The 15,905-nt window shown below is 45.0% G+C and overlaps 1 protein-coding gene across 1 annotated transcript in view; it reads right to left on the bottom strand.

Annotated features, from left to right (window-relative positions):
* Positions 1–15,458, bottom strand: part of LOC141052922 (uncharacterized) — a 53,357-nt gene extending 37,899 nt beyond the window's left edge. The window contains 5 exon segments of the mRNA XM_073550243.1: positions 274–371; positions 455–578; positions 662–841; positions 971–1,121; positions 15,402–15,458. Of these exon segments, the coding sequence (XP_073406344.1) occupies positions 274–371; positions 455–578; positions 662–841; positions 971–1,048 (480 nt within the window). The 5' untranslated portion in view covers positions 1,049–1,121; positions 15,402–15,458.
* Between the last annotated feature and the right edge of the window lie 447 nt (positions 15,459–15,905).

The following is a 15,905-nucleotide window of genomic DNA, read 5'->3' as shown; positions in this document are numbered from 1 at the left end:
TATGATCCATGTCATGATGTCATGTCATCTATGTCATGATCTATGGTCAGCTCTAATCCTGTTATCTTCACAAGTATAAAACATAGAATCATAGAGTTGGAAGGGACCTCCTGGGCCATCTGGTCCAACTCCCTGCTCAAAGCAGGATTCGCTTAATCATCCCAGACAGATGTCTGTCCAGCCTCTGTTTAATAATGGTGAATAAAAGAAGACTGAACACAAGATCTTTTAAACATCATAGCAGAGATCTCATGACACCTTCTCTCCACCTACCTGATGATCCTGAGGAACATTGGGATTTTCTTGCTTACAGTCTTGTGGACGAAGAGGACGTGGACATCTCTCTGGTGTTGTCCTCTTACTGGATATAACTGGAGGAAACACATACAGGGACTGAATTCATTCTCTACATACAGATATTTATAGGCTGTGTGTATTTAGTTCTGACAATTACCTGGTAATGTGAGGGGCTGGGGAACCTCCATCATAACGTCCTTGTAAAGATCTTTGTGTCCTTCTAAATACTCCCACTCCTCCATGGAGAAATAGATGGTGACATCCTGACACCTCATAGGAACCTGACACATACAATGATACCATCATACTCCTGATCCCTTCATAGCATTACTGTATAATGTCCCAGCATTCCCAGCAGTGTCACCTCTCCAGCCAGGAGCTCAATCATCTTGTAGGTGAGTTCTAGGATCTTCTGGTCATTGGTATCCTTATGTATCAGGGGGTGAGGTGGAGGCCCCATGATTGGACGCAGGGGTCTTTCCCATCCCTCAGACACAGGGGCCTGACAGCACTCACTAGAGGTCTTCTTCACCACTGTGTAATCCTGGTTATGGAGAGACACATTAATAAATCTCACTACAGACATTTCCAGAGTCCTCACCTCTCCAGTTCTGTCCATCTGTTATTCCCATAGATAAGAATGATGTAATGTGACGTCATCAGAATCTCTCACCTCTCCAGTAAGCCGGAAGAGGACCTCTAGGGTGAGGTGTAATATCCTCTCCGCCATGTTGTCCTTGTCCTTATCCATTCTTGATCGGCAAATCAGAAAAAATCCTCTAATATTGAAAATCTCCACTGACAGGATCTGATATTGTAGGAATCTGATTGGGAAGAAGATGAGCCGATGTAACATCATAAAGAATCCTGTGTAATAATACAATTACTGTAGATAATAAGAATCATATGAGATTTATTTTTATACAGTATTCATTTTTCTTTACATCTACTAATAAACCCCATATATATTAGGCCACAGATGAATACATTTCTCAAACCTCATCTTCCATAGCGCTAATTATCGTCTCACTTAGGCCTCTTTCTCACGTCCGTGTCTCCGATACACGTGGTGACAGTTTTCACGCATAGACAGATTCAAGAGAATGGGTCTGTGCACAAGTCAGTTTGTTTCCATGGACCGTGTGTCCGGTGTTTGTGGGCAAAATACGTTGACATGTCCATTTTTTAACATAGGGATGACATCCATGTGACATGTACTGGCACCTGTAAAGCAGCAGTACAGTTAGCGATCAGCGTGAGCAGGAGTGAATGATGAGAGTTATATTCAGCTGATAACAGTGACAGCAGGGGACGGCTACAGGGCAAGTGGCAAGAGCCGGGCAAAGTGCCAGAAATGGTGCACGGTGCACTTAATAAATGTGCCTTTCCTGGGCGTCTGCAGGCTGCTATTTTTAGACTGGGGGGGGGGGGGGGGGGCTATAGCAATAACCCCTTACCAGCCTGAGAATACCAGTCCCCAGCTGTCTGCTTTAACAAGGCTGGGGACCCCTTGCCTTTTTTAAATTATTTATATAAATAATTTAAAAAACTGTGTGGGGACCCCTCTATTCTTGATAACCAGCCTTGCTGAAGCTGACAGCTGAGGGTTTCAGTCCCCAGCTGTGAGTTTTGCCTGGCTGGTTATGTAAAGGGAAAGTCACAGTTTTTTTTTTAATTTATTTATTTATAGCACAGCCGGCACCAGCTCTCACCGTTTTAGCGTCAGCAGGTGTAGGCTGATGGGAGTAATATACCGTATTTTTCGGATTATAAGACAGACTTTTTTTCCACCAAATTTGGGGGGGGGAAGGGGGTGCGTCTTGTAATGCATATATACCTTACCGGTACCGTTGCTGCAGGCCGCAGGCTTGGATGAAGGGGTGTCTGGCGGTGCTACGGGGGTGTCTGGCGCTGTGGGGGTGTCTGGGGTGCTGATGCAGGTGTCTCAGTTTTCGACATATTGTGAAAGGCCAGAGCCCCCCGCAGTTCCATGGTTTCCACCTGTGCGGTAGACTCCGGGAAAATGGCCGCCAGGAGCGGCTCATGTGCAGATGGAGAACTTGGCACCAAGATCTCGGGAGATGAGATGTCAGCGCTGAAATCTAATCTCCCGAGATCTTGCCCCCCGGAAGAAGCTGATGGCAAAACACGCGTCGGGGTGAGGGATGCTGTGCTGGACACCGTGACCACCCAAACATTCATTTAAGGTAATGCGACATTAGATAGAATCTTTGTCTGACTATTGGAGCTGGGACCCTTTATCTTTAAAGATTACTTAGCACTAGAGCACTTTATTAACTTATAATTGGGATCGTATCTATCAACTCGCAGGGTTAGCATGCATTTTTTTTCGCTGTATTATATACTGTACCATATACCGCTTACCTTTCTAATATACTGACGGGGAGGAAGTATAATACTGGTGTTGAGAATTCAATCTAAGGACAGGTTTTATTGCCCTTTCTTTTTTGGGCAACTATATCATTCTAATAATTTACTGTGCACTTGAGCATCTTATTTATTTATAACTGTGTATCTGGTCCTCCTATTGACCGGGCTTTTGTGTGGGTTTTTACTGCATGATATGCCATATACCTGCTATTTTCTGTAATACTGCAATATTTTGAAAGGGAGGAATTTTATCACTGTTGAGAAGTTTACCTTTATATATGATTTATTGTTCTTTCCTCTACCAGCCACTATACAAAGGATTTTGTAGTGTCCTCCTCTATCGGTGTCCCCTACATGACATTTTGTTCATTTAATTGTTTTTAATTCTTGAAATAATAAACATCAATTTTATTATGGATCTCTTCTTGGAACTGGACCTCTATTTAAATTGAGACCCACAGTTCATTGTTGTGTATTGTTACCGTATGGAAGCGCCTGTCTTTAATTTTTCGGAACTTTTGTGATTAATAAAGTGCACATCAAGCCTGAAGAATAGAAGGAGAGACACCGGAACAGGTTCCATCCACCTGAGTATACGATTCAATTATTTCTCATTGTGTCTGGGTGTGGAGGGGGCAACCAATAAAATAAAACTTCCGACGAAAAAAAAGAAGAAAATGTTACCGTAGTTTGTGATATGAAACAGCGCGTAATGAATACCAGAGCGCTCTGGGAGAAGAAGGATGAAAACGAAAATAAAAGGGTGGAAAGGATTTTTTGTGGTACCGACTAACAAAAAAACTGAAGTCTACAATTTCAAGGTCACATATTGGCATTAGGAGGATTTTCAAAATAAGTGGATATTTAACTAACATGAATGAAGAAGGGTAATGGGGATTTGGTGATACTGTGAGAACAAAGTGAAAAAGAGTTAACAAACAAAAGTAGGAAAATGTTGAAAATTTAAATGAAAATAAATAATATATAGAGAAATAGTCAGAGATAGAAATGGCTATAAAAAACATCTGTTCTTCGGAGTCAGAGTGTTCAGCTTATAAATCCAGAAGATTTCTTTATGGTTTAATTATTCCATTCGGATGTGGACCTGTGGGGGAATCTCCTCAATTCTTGATTTGGCATGTTGGTACAATGACGTGAGAGACCATGTCTAAGGAAACCCTTTTGGATGTTAGAACAATGTGATTTCAAAATTTGTGAAGGGGTTGGGTGGTCCTGCCAACATAGAATTTCGGACATGTACAAACGATCACATATATCACAAAGCTACAACTACAAGACATGGGACTTTTGATGGGGAAAATTTCACCAGTTGATTTAAGGGTGAATTCAGACAGACCATGGCAAATCACATGGCAACAGAGACAATTCCCAGAAGAACATGATTTTGTTCACATGACAGACCATTGTTATTACACCTTCCTTTTTCTCTTTACTTGGGGCTAAAACATTTTTTATTGTAGGGGCTCCTCCAAAGGTTAAAGGGGTTGTCCACTACTTTTTAGTAACCCTCCATTGTATCCCCCCCGGGGCCCATAATGAATATTGTCATTACCTTGTGCTGCCAATACTGCCTGTGAGCGGCGCTCTGCAGGCAGCTGAGTCCGGGTTACGTGACCCCCAGGCTGCAGCCGCCGCTCATATCCGCCGACGTCACGTCAATTTGCCGACTCTGAAAATTGCCGTGACGTCAATAGCAGGCGTGCTCCAGCCTCTGTACACTGCTGTCACTCATCAATAGTGACAGCGGTCTGTGGGCGAGCTGCGCCGCACGTCACAGGCAGCCCCATCGCTCTGGCTGCACTCTGCAGCGTCTGTCTCCTCTGCATCCAGAGTGGCGGGGCTGTGTGTGCGGGCGGTGGAGGGGGTCTGTGTGACGGGGGGCTGTGTGTTTGGGGCTGTTTGCGGGGGAGCTGTGCTGTCTACGAGGGAGGGCTCTGCTGGCTGTGTGGGCTGTCTGCTGGTCTGTGCGGGGCTGTGTGTGCGCATGTGTCTCTGTCTGTATGCAGGCATGGTCTGATGGGACTACAAGTCCCGTCGGGCTATGCCTGCTACCCTGACAGTGAGTGACACATTAGCCAATGATGAGACAGTAGTAGTCCCATCATCCAGCTAATGTGTTGAATGTAAAAAAAAAACACATACAGGACACATAACATACAGAACATTCAACATAACATACAACATATAACATACAACATACAACATAGAACATACAACATATAACATACAATATAGAACATATAATATACAGAACATACAACATATAACTTCCAGAACATACAACATATACAGAACATACAACATACAGAACATACAACATATAACGTACAACATATAACATACAGAACATACAACATAGAACATACAACATACAGAACATACAACATAGAACATATAACATACAGAACATACAACATACAGAACATACAACATATAACATACAACATAAAACATACAGAACATACATATAACATACAGAACATATACAGAACATACATATAACATACAGAACATACAACATACAGAACATACATATAACATACAGAACATATAACACACAGAACATACATATAACATACATATAGCATACAGAACATATAACATACAGAACATACATATAGCATACAGAACATATAACATACAGAACATACATATAAAATACAGAACATATAACATACAGAACATACATATAAAATACAGAACATATAACATACAGAACATACATATAACATACAACATACAGAACATACATATAACATACAGAACATATACAGAAGATGTAACATACAGAACATATAACATACAGAACATACATTACAGAACATAAACAGAACATACATATAATATACAGAACATACAACATACAGAACATATACAGAAAATACATATAACATACAGAACATACAACACATAACAGAGTACATACCGCACACACCTAATTCCCCGAAGCCCTCGATCACCTGTAATAAACATAAAATAATAAACCAACCTATATTTACCTTTCCGTCGTAGTCCAATTAATATCGAGGGTCCCACGACGATCTCCCATGGAGAACAGCCGCATCAGCTGATGGGACCACTCTTCAGGGGCTCCAGCACTGAAATGACAGGAGAAGGTAATCCTCCACTGTGTATCCCTCCACCGGGAAAGAGGTCCCATAACCCTAGCCCTAACCCTAATTCTCACGCAGCAGTGCTGTAAAGTGAGACTCTGAACTCAGGTAACCTCAGTGATGGACTACTGTCAGTTCATCACTGGGAGGCCCCATAGAGCAGTGTCATCACCTGATGTCACTGTTCTATAGGGGAGATCGTCGTGGGACCCTTCTTATTAATTGGACTGCGTCGGACAGGGAGTATATGGTTGGTTTATTATTTTTCGTTTTTTTCTAGAAGATGAGGGCGTCGCTTGGATCTCGGAGTTAAATAAAAAGATGAAAACCGTGTTGTGTTTTATTTCATTAAAATACTTTATTCTTATTTCTGTGTTTTTTTTAAACCCTTTATTAATATAATATTAATAATGGATCGGTGTCTTATTGACGCCTCTCCATTATTAACCGGGCTTAATGTCACCTTCCAATAGCAAGGTGACATTAACTCCTTATATTACCCCATATCCCACCGCTACACGGGAGTGGGAAGACAGGGGCTAAGTGCCAGAATTGGCGCATATTAGAGATGCGCCATTTCTGAGGCCGCAGTGGGCTGGCATTTGTAGCCGGGGTGGCAAAATCCATAGCCCCTTCCTAGGCTATGAATATCAGCCCGCAGCTGTCTGCGTAGCCTTTCTGGCTATAAAATATAGGGGGACCCCACATCATTTTTTTTTTGGGGGGGGCCCTCCTATATTTATCTATCATCCATCTATCTATCTATCTATCTATCTATCTATCCCATAATTATCTATCATCTATCTATCCCATATTTATATATCTATCATCTATCTATTATCTATCCATCTATGCCATATTTAACTATCCTATCTATCCATCCTTCTATCTATCCATCTATCTATCTATCCATCCTTCTACCTATGTATCATTCTATCTATCCTTCTATCCATCTATCTATCTATCTATCTATCTATCTATCTGTGTGTAATGGAGTGTGGGATGGACAAATGTAAAAGAGGAGGTTGGACAGAAATGACATCACAAATCTTTTTTTTTCTGTTAACTAACATATCCATATTTAGCTTACAAAAATGCATCAAATCCGCGGCAATAAACGCACCTGCGTTTTCTGCCAAGAGCTGCGGTTTTCTGCGGAAAAATCCACGGGAGCATCCACAACGTGTGCACATAGCCTTATGCTGCGGATTCACTGCGGATTTCCTGCAGATTTTGTGCGGATTTCATCTGCGGAATCCAAACAAAGAATTGACATGCTGCAGAAATAAACCTGCAGCGTTTATACTGCGGATTTTTCTGCAGCGTGTGCACAGCGTTTTTTGTTTTACATTGAAATGATGGTACTGTACAACGCAGGAGAATCGGCTGCGGATCCACAGGGCCAAATCCGCTGCGGAACCGCAGCAGAATCCACAACGTGTGCACAGAGCCTTACAATAAGATGCTTCAGATTGAAGATAGAGGAGGGAGGGGTTTGGGTGTGTTTAGGAGTGGACATGTAAGCCAGCAGTGCAATGCATCATGGAACTTGTAGTATTAGAGCACAATAAGTCAGGAGAAAGGAAGTTGTTGATTAACCCCATGAGAGCTGGAGCCAGCACTGAAAATGTGCTTCGAGAGGATGATAAAAGGTAATATAGCTAAAATAAACACAGTGGATGTTTTTAGTGGCACATAATAGCAAAATTTATAAAAAAAAAAAAAGTTATAGTAGTGGACAACTTCTTTAAAAGGGGGTTATTGGATAATGTTTTCCCTGACACTCGGTCATTCAACAAGACATGCCAATGATCCTGGACAATTTTACATATATTTTATGCTGGCTGCTATAAGTAGTAGTGTAGGGAAGGTGGACTGACGGGCGGACCTGTTTGCAGTGGGAAGGCAGAGGTGCAGTGTTTTGTGTGTGGACTGTTAGAGGGAAAGATGGGAAACAGCTGGAGATAAAGAAGAAGAGTGCAATATTGGAGTTTGACCATTAGAGGGCAGTGGAGAGCATGAGGATTAGACTGAACAACTGCCATTGGCTAAAGAAACTGTCAAGTCGTGGGGGGCGGGGTTACCTGAGCGGGATGGATAAAAGGCTGAGAGAAGTTTCTGGAAGGGTCAGTCGGTGAGAGGAGCGCAGTAGACAGGAAGGTCTGTTGAGGAGAGAGGACAGACAAGAAACTCCGGAGGGGACTGACAGTGGAAACAGGTCACGGGGGGGTGTCCCTGACAGGAGGGGCCGCAGATAGAGACAGCCTGAGGTACCATAAAACGAGCGGACTCGGCCTGGTGAAACGCTGTGGTGGTAGGCCTAGGGCAACCACAGTGGAAGAGCCGCGAGGGACGTTAATTAGCGAAAGGAAGAAAGTGAAGGTACCCGGGCCTGTGTGTCCAGTCGACCAGCTGCTGGGTGGAGCTGCGGAGTCTGTCGAGCAGCTGCTGGGTGGAGCTGCGGAGTCTGTCGAGCAGCTGCTGGGTGGAGCTGCGGAGTCTGTCGAGCAGCTGCTGGGTGGAGCTGCGGAGTCTGTCGAGCAGCTGCTGGGTGGAGCTGCGGAGTCTGTCGAGCAGCTGCTGGGTGGAGCTGCGGAGTCTGCCGAGCAGCTGCTGGGTGGAGCTGCGGAGTCTGTCGAGCAGCTGCTGGGTGGAGCTGCGGAGTCTGTCGAGCAGCTGCTGGGTGGAGCTGCGGAGTCTGCCGAGCAGCTGCTGGGTGGAGCTGCGGAGTCTGTCGAGCAGCTGCTGGGTGGAGCTGCGGAGTCTGTCGAGCAGCTGCTGGGTGGAGCTGCGGAGTCTGTCGAGCAGCTGCTGGGTGGAGCTGCGGAGTCTGTTGAGCAGCTGCTGGGTGGAGCTGCGGAGTCTGTCGAGCAGCTGCTGGGTGGAGCTGTGGAGTCTGTCAAGCAGCTGTTGTGTGGAGCTGCGGGTTGTGGAAAGTACGATCAATAAAGAAGACCTGTTGGACATGATCCTGTCTCTGTCTTGAGTCTGTCTGCGGCCAGTAACGGACCACTCCCCTGTCGGTCACCCTACCTACAGTAACAAAACTGAAATCAAAGTTATTACTATTCCTTTTCTCAACCTTTTTAGCAGTGTTTATTGATCATTGTTTTTTGCATTATTGAAAGCGCAAGTGATAAGATCTTTGGGATATTTCTGTTCAATGAATCTTTAATGGTGTTGGCTTGATCTAAAAAAATCGGAGTTCAAAATACAATTTTTCCTTATCCTTTTGAATTGGTCAAGAGGTGTGGGACCAGACCACTTAACATCTCAATTATAGCCACAGGTATACATCTCTGCACTAACTGTAACGCTGATACGTGTGCCACAAGTATTACAAAAATGGACACGGGCATCTCCGGTCCCGGAAAAAAACTGACATGTGAAACCGGCCTTCCTGACCCTGGAATCGGCATTAGCAATACTACAGGAGATATTCATTACACGTGACATGAGGAATAACTACTTCATGATGAGGACGACATCTTTATCTCCTACTACGGCTCCAGAAACATATCTGTCCAGAGTCTGTCACTGGCTCCATCACCACCGGCCGCCTGTATGAATGTTTCTGTGTGGGGAGTCGGGAGAAATAGACATCAGCCACATGGTCATTATCTAACAGTTATCTCATGTGTATGGGGCCATTAGTATCACACTGACAGGCAGGGAGAATACCCCGCACTACAGTAGTACAGGGCATCACCGGAGCAATAACAGGCTTGTATAATCACACTAATGAGGGGTGTGGAGAAAAGCTTAAAGAGAAAAAAAATATCACAGAGAGAAAGAACGTTCTCCATTCTTGATGAGGACAGAGAGACGACATCTTCTATATATCTGAGGTAACTGAGAGACGACATCCATTATTGTGTCTGAGGCAGAAAGACAGAGGCAGAGAGACTCCTCCATTATATCTGGGGCACAGAGAGGGGGAGTCCTGTGTTCCCCATAGACACCTCCCAATATATCGCCATGACAGCCGGGGCCTAACAATGGGGTCCGAGAACGAGGTCATTAAATTATAAGGAGAAAACAACAAGGTAAAATCCAGCTCCATTCACTAAAGATAAGAAGTTCTACTTCTTGGATAATCTGTCCCCAGAATGTCTCCATTCCATGTACAGCTCACACCGCAGATAACAGCCCCTCATACATCTATAGCACCGGCCCGGGGCCACATCTCCACACCTGGGAACCTGATCCAGGAGGGCGGTGCTGTGTCCCGGGGTCATCTGTATCTGCACCAGGAGTGGGGGAAGGGGGGATTTATTTATTAGGTGGGTTGGTGGTGCGGGTTGGTGGTGCCATATTGTGGGGGGCAACTTGTACTATCATAATGTGTGTGGGGGGATGGTGGTACTGGGGGAACATTATACTGTGTGTGGGGGGATGGCGGTACTGTGGGAACATTATACTGTGTGGGGGGTGGCGGTACTGTGGGAACATTATACTGTGTGGGGAATGGCGGTACTGTGGGAACATTATACTGTGTGGGGGGAGCGTTATACTGTGTGGGGGGGAAGGCAGTACTGTGGGAACATCATACTGTATGTGGGGGATGGCAGTACTGTCGGAACATTATACTGTGTTGGGGATGGCGGTACTGGGGGAACATTATACTGTGTGGGGGGGATGGCAGTACTGGGGGAACACTATGCTGTGTGTGGGGGGATGGCGGTACTGTGGGAACATTATACTGTGTGGGGGGTGGCAGTAGTGGGGGAACATTATACTGTGTGGGGGGATGGCGGTACAGGGGGAACATTATACTGTGTGTGGAGGGATGGCGGTACTGGGGGAACATTATACTGTGTGTGGGGGGATGGTGGTACTGTGGGAACATTATACTATGTGTGGGGGGATGGCGGTACTGTGGGAACATTATACTGTGTGGGGGGTGGCGGTACTGTGGGAACATTATACTGTGTGGGGAATGGCGGTACTGTGGGAACATTATACTGTGTGGGGGGAGCGTTATACTGTGTGGGGGGGAAGGCAGTACTGTGGGAACATCATACTGTATGTGGGGGATGGCAGTACTGTCGGAACATTATACTGTGTTGGGGATGGCGGTACTGTGGGAACATTATACTGTGTGGGGGGGATGGCAGTACTGGGGGAACATTATGCTGTGTGTGGGGGGATGGCGGTACTGTGGGAACATTATACTGTGTGGGGGGTGGCAGTAGTGGGGGAACATTATACTGTGTGGGGGGATGGTGGTTTTGAGAAAGAACAAGCTATTGTTCGAAATGCATAATCTACTACTTGTTACTCATGTGAACACACCATTTTTTGCTCTGTCTTGGACTTGTTTTTAACAATAAATTGGACTTGAATTTACAAAGCTGGACCTTTCTTTTTCTTTTTCCTTGGTCATTCCGTGAAAGCTGGTCCGGGTTATCCACTGCACATGCCTTCAGGTGAGCTGGCTTTTATTCTTCTTTTGGAACATTATACTGTGTGGGGGGATGGTGGTACTGTGGGAACATTATACTGTGTGGGGAATGGCGGTACTGTGGGAAGATTATACTGTGTGGGGGATGGCGGTAGTGGGGGAACATTATACTGTGTGTGGGGGGGATGGTGGTATTGGGGGAACATTATACTGTGTGTGGGGGGATGGTGGTACTGGGGGAACATTATACTGTGTGTGGGGAGAAAGGGGCAATGTACTGTGTGAACAATATATTTCCTTACTTCCTGTTTTCCCTACTTGGGTCAAATGTATCAATCAGAAGAAAAGGAATAAAAACGTTATCTATATATATAAAATTGAATGTATGTACTGTATGTGTGTATCACCAACCAATCATGAAGCATCTTTCATTTCACCAGAGCTGTTTAACCCCTTTCTGCCATGTGACGTACTATCCCGTCCATGTGCCCTGGGACTTAATTCCCAGGGACGGGATAGTACGTCACAGCGATCAGCGGCGCCCACGTGGTGAGCGCCGCTAATCGCGGCCGGGTGTCAGCTGATGATCACAGCTGACACCCGAAACGTTAACCCCTTGCACACCGCGATCAAACATGATCGCGGTGTACCGGGGGTTAAAGGGAAGCATCGGCAGGGAGGGGGCTCCCTCCGTGCTTCCCTGAGCCCCCCACAGCAGCGCAATGTGCAGCGCTGCTGCGGGGGGCTCCTTCTCTGCAGGTCCCCGGATCCAAGATGGCGACAGGGACCTTCGGGGGCCTGCAGGGAGATCTCTGATCTGTCACAGGATAGTGATGTCCCCCCTGGGACAACCTAATAAAGTTTAAAAAAAAGTAAAAATAATTGTAAAAAAAATCGCTAAATAAATTTAAAAAAAAAATATTCCCTAATAAATTCATTTTTTGGAAATAAAAAAAAAAACAATAAAAGTACACATATTTGGTATCGCCGCGTCCGTAACGACCTGCCCTATAAAACTGTCCCATTAGTTAACCCCTTAAAAAATAAAAATAAAAAACGAAACAAAAAATAATGCTTTATTATCATACCGCCGAATAAAAAGTGCAATAACTCGCGATCAAAAAGACGCATATAAATATCCATGGTACCGCTGAAAACATCTTGTCCCGCAAAAATGAGCCACCACACAGCATCATCAGAGAAAAAATAAAAAAGTTATAGCTCGCAGAATAAAGCGATGCAAAAATAATTATTTTTTATATAAAATTGTTTTTATTGCATAAAAGCGCCAAAACATAAAAAAATGACATCGCTGTAACCGTACTGACCCGAAGAATAAAACCACTTTATCAATTTTACCGCATTCAGAACGGTGTAAACGCACCACCCAAAAGAAATTCATGAAACGCTGGTTTTTGTTCATTCTGCGTCACAAAAATCAGAATAAAAAGCGATCAAAAAATGTCACGTGCCCGAACATAATACCAATAGAAACTTCAACTCATCCAGCAAAAAATAAGACCTCACATGATGCGGTGGGTCAAAATATGGAAAAATTGTAGCTGTCCATATGTGGTGATGCAAAAACTATTTTTACAAAAAAAAGCGTCTTTTAGCGTGCGACAGCCGCCAAACATAAAAACCGCCATAAATAGTAAATCAAACCCCCCGTTATCACCCCCTTAGTTAGGGAAAAATAATAAAATTTAAAAAATGTATTTATTTCCATTTTCCCGTTAGGGTTAGGGCTAGGGTTAGGGCTGAGATTAGGGTTAGGGGTGTGTTGGGGTTAGGGTTGGAGTTAGAATTGGGGGGTTTCCACTGTTTGGGCACATCAGGGGCTCTCCAAACGCAACATGGAGTCTGATCTCAATTCCAGCCAATTCTGTGTTGAAAAAGTCAAATGGTGCTCCTTCCCTTCCAAGCTCTACCATGTGCCCAAATAGTGTTTTACCCCCACATATGGGGTATCAGCCTACTCAGGACAAATTGCAAAACAACTTTTGGGGCCCAATTTCCCTGTTGCCCTTAGGAAAATAAAAAATTGGGGGCAAAAATATCATTTTTGTGGAAAAAAAATATGATTTTTTTATTTTCACGCCTGTGCGTTATAAACTTCTGTGAAGCACTTGGGGGTTCAAAGTGCTCACCACACATCTAGATAAGTTCCGTGGGGGGGGTCTAGTTTCCAAAATGCGGTCACTTTTGGGGAGTTTCAATAGTTTAGGCACATCAGAGGCTCTCCAAACGCGCATGACACCCGCAGACCATTCCATCAAAGTCTGAATTCCAAAACGTCACTACTTCCCTTCCGAGCCCCGACGTGTCCCCATACAGTAGTTTTCTCCCACATATTAGGTATCAGCGTACTCAGGACAAATTGGACAACAACTTTTGGGGTCCAACTTCTCCTGGTACCATAACATAACATAGTAACATAGCATAGTTTTGAAGGCTGAAGGAAGACCTTATGTCCATCTAGTTCAGCCTATTTTTAGTGCAGCTGTCCTGCATTGTTAATCCTGGGGAAGGCAAAAAACCCACAGAGTAGAAGCCAATTTTCTCCATAGGGAAAAAAATTCCTTCCCCTAAGCTGGGTCAACCATCTACCTATAATATTATGTTATTTGTAACCTTCTATACTGTTACTCACAAGAAAAGCATCCATTCCTTTCTTAAATTCTTTCAGTGAATTGGCCATCAAGTGACCCCATTGGTGAGTCACCCAAGGGTAACAGTGAGTTGGTTACCCTTGGGAAAATAAAAAAATTGGGGACTAAATGATCATGTTTGTGTAAAACTACGATTTTTTGATTTTCACGCCCGGGCGTTATAAACTTTTGTGAAGCACTGGGGGGTTCAAAGTGCTCACCACACATCTAGATAAGTCCCTTAGGGGGTCTAGTTTCCAAAATGATGTCATTTGTGGGGGGTTTCCATTGTTTAGGTACATCAGGGGCTCTCCAAAGGCAACATGACACCCGCAGACTATTCCATCAAAGTCTGCATTCCAAAACGTCACTACTTCCCTTCCGAGCACCGACGTGTGCCCATACAGTAGTTTTCTCCCACATATGGGGTATCAGTGTACTCAGCAACTTTCGGGGTCCATTTTCTCCTGGTACCCTTGGGAAAATTAAAAAATTGGGGACTAAATGATCATGTTTGTGGATAAAATAAGATTTTTTTATTTTTACGCCCGGGCATTATAAACTTCTGTGAAGCACTGGGGGGGGTTCAAAGTGCTCACTAAACATCTAGATAAGTTCCTTAGGGGGTCTAGTTTCCAAAATGAGGTCACTTGTGGGGGGAATCCACTGTTTAGGTACATCAGGGGCTTTCCAAACGCAACATGGTGTCCGATCTCAATTCCAGCCAAAAACATCAAATGGCGCTGCTAGCCTTCCGAGCTCTGCCATGCGTCCAAATCCCTCAGCGCTCTGATTCTGACCCCAGGCTTCTATTAAAGGGATCATTGGTGTGGAAGTCAGGGCAAATCCATCCAGTGCTTTGGTTTTGACCCCAGGCCTCTCTTAAAGGGATCTCTGGTATGGAAGTTAAAGCAGTTCCACTCAGTGTTCTGGTTCTGATCCCAGGCTCTCTTAAAGGGATCTCCTGTATGGAAGTTAGGGCAAATCCCTCAGCGCTCTGATTCTGACCCCAGGATTCTATTAAAGGGATCATTGGTATGGAAGTCAGGGCAGATCGACTCAGCGCTCTGGTTCTGATCCCAGGCTCTCTTAAAGGGATTATTGGTATGGAAGTTAGGGCAATTCCACTCAGCGCTCTGGTACTGACCCCAGGCCTCTCTTAAAGGGATCATTGGTATGGAAGTTAGGCCTGTTCCACTCAGCGCTCTGGTTCTCACTCAAGGCTGACAGGATGATGTGGGATATTAGTGGTAGTAGTCCTGTGGCTCTGGCTGACGGGATGTGGGATATTATAGTTAATGTGGCTATGCGGAGTGGGCGGGGCTATACACTCAGCTATATATATATATATAGATGTCATTATAATTTGTTATAACTAACCATAGTTAGTTACTATGCCCAGGCAGCGCCGGGCTCTTCAGCTAGTAATTCTTATAAAGTACAACAGAAAAACACCAAAATTGTCTCAGCGCTGAAGGGGTTACTGCCCCCTGTGCCCAGTAATGGGGAATCTCCAGCACCTACCTCCACCTGCAGAGCCGCCCTCCACATATATGGCTGCTCTGTGCGCACAGGACCTGGGATGAGGTCACAGGAGGGGAGGAGTCAGGGGTCACATGATCAGGGGCCTCAGTGTATGCAGGACTCTGCTGTGCTGGTTGTCATGGTGCTGGATGAGGGGAAGTTTATGTCTGGGGTCAGGAGGGGTTTACAGGGGGGATGTAGCAGAGCTGTGTGTGTGTGTGTGTGTGTGTGTGTATACAAGGTGTACGGAGCGGAGCTGTGTGTACGAGGTGTATGGAGCAGAGCCATGTGTGTATGAGGTGTATGGAGCAGAGCCGTGTGTGTGTGCGGTCTACAGAGCGGAGCCGCACATGTACGAGGTGTACGGAGCGGAGTCGTGTGTGTACGAGGTGTACGGAGCGGAGCCGTGTGTGTACGAGGTCTACAGAGCGGAGCCGTGTGTGTACGAGGTGTACGGAGCGGAGCCGTGTGTGTACGAGGTCTACAGAGCGGAGCCGTGTGTGT

The sequence above is a fragment of the Dendrobates tinctorius genome, unplaced genomic scaffold (genome assembly GCF_039654945.1).
Source record: "Dendrobates tinctorius isolate UK_male_01 unplaced genomic scaffold, ASM3965494v1 ptg000164l, whole genome shotgun sequence".
NCBI lineage: Eukaryota > Metazoa > Chordata > Amphibia > Anura > Dendrobatidae > Dendrobates > Dendrobates tinctorius.
This window is presented reverse-complemented; position numbering and strand designations above follow the sequence as displayed.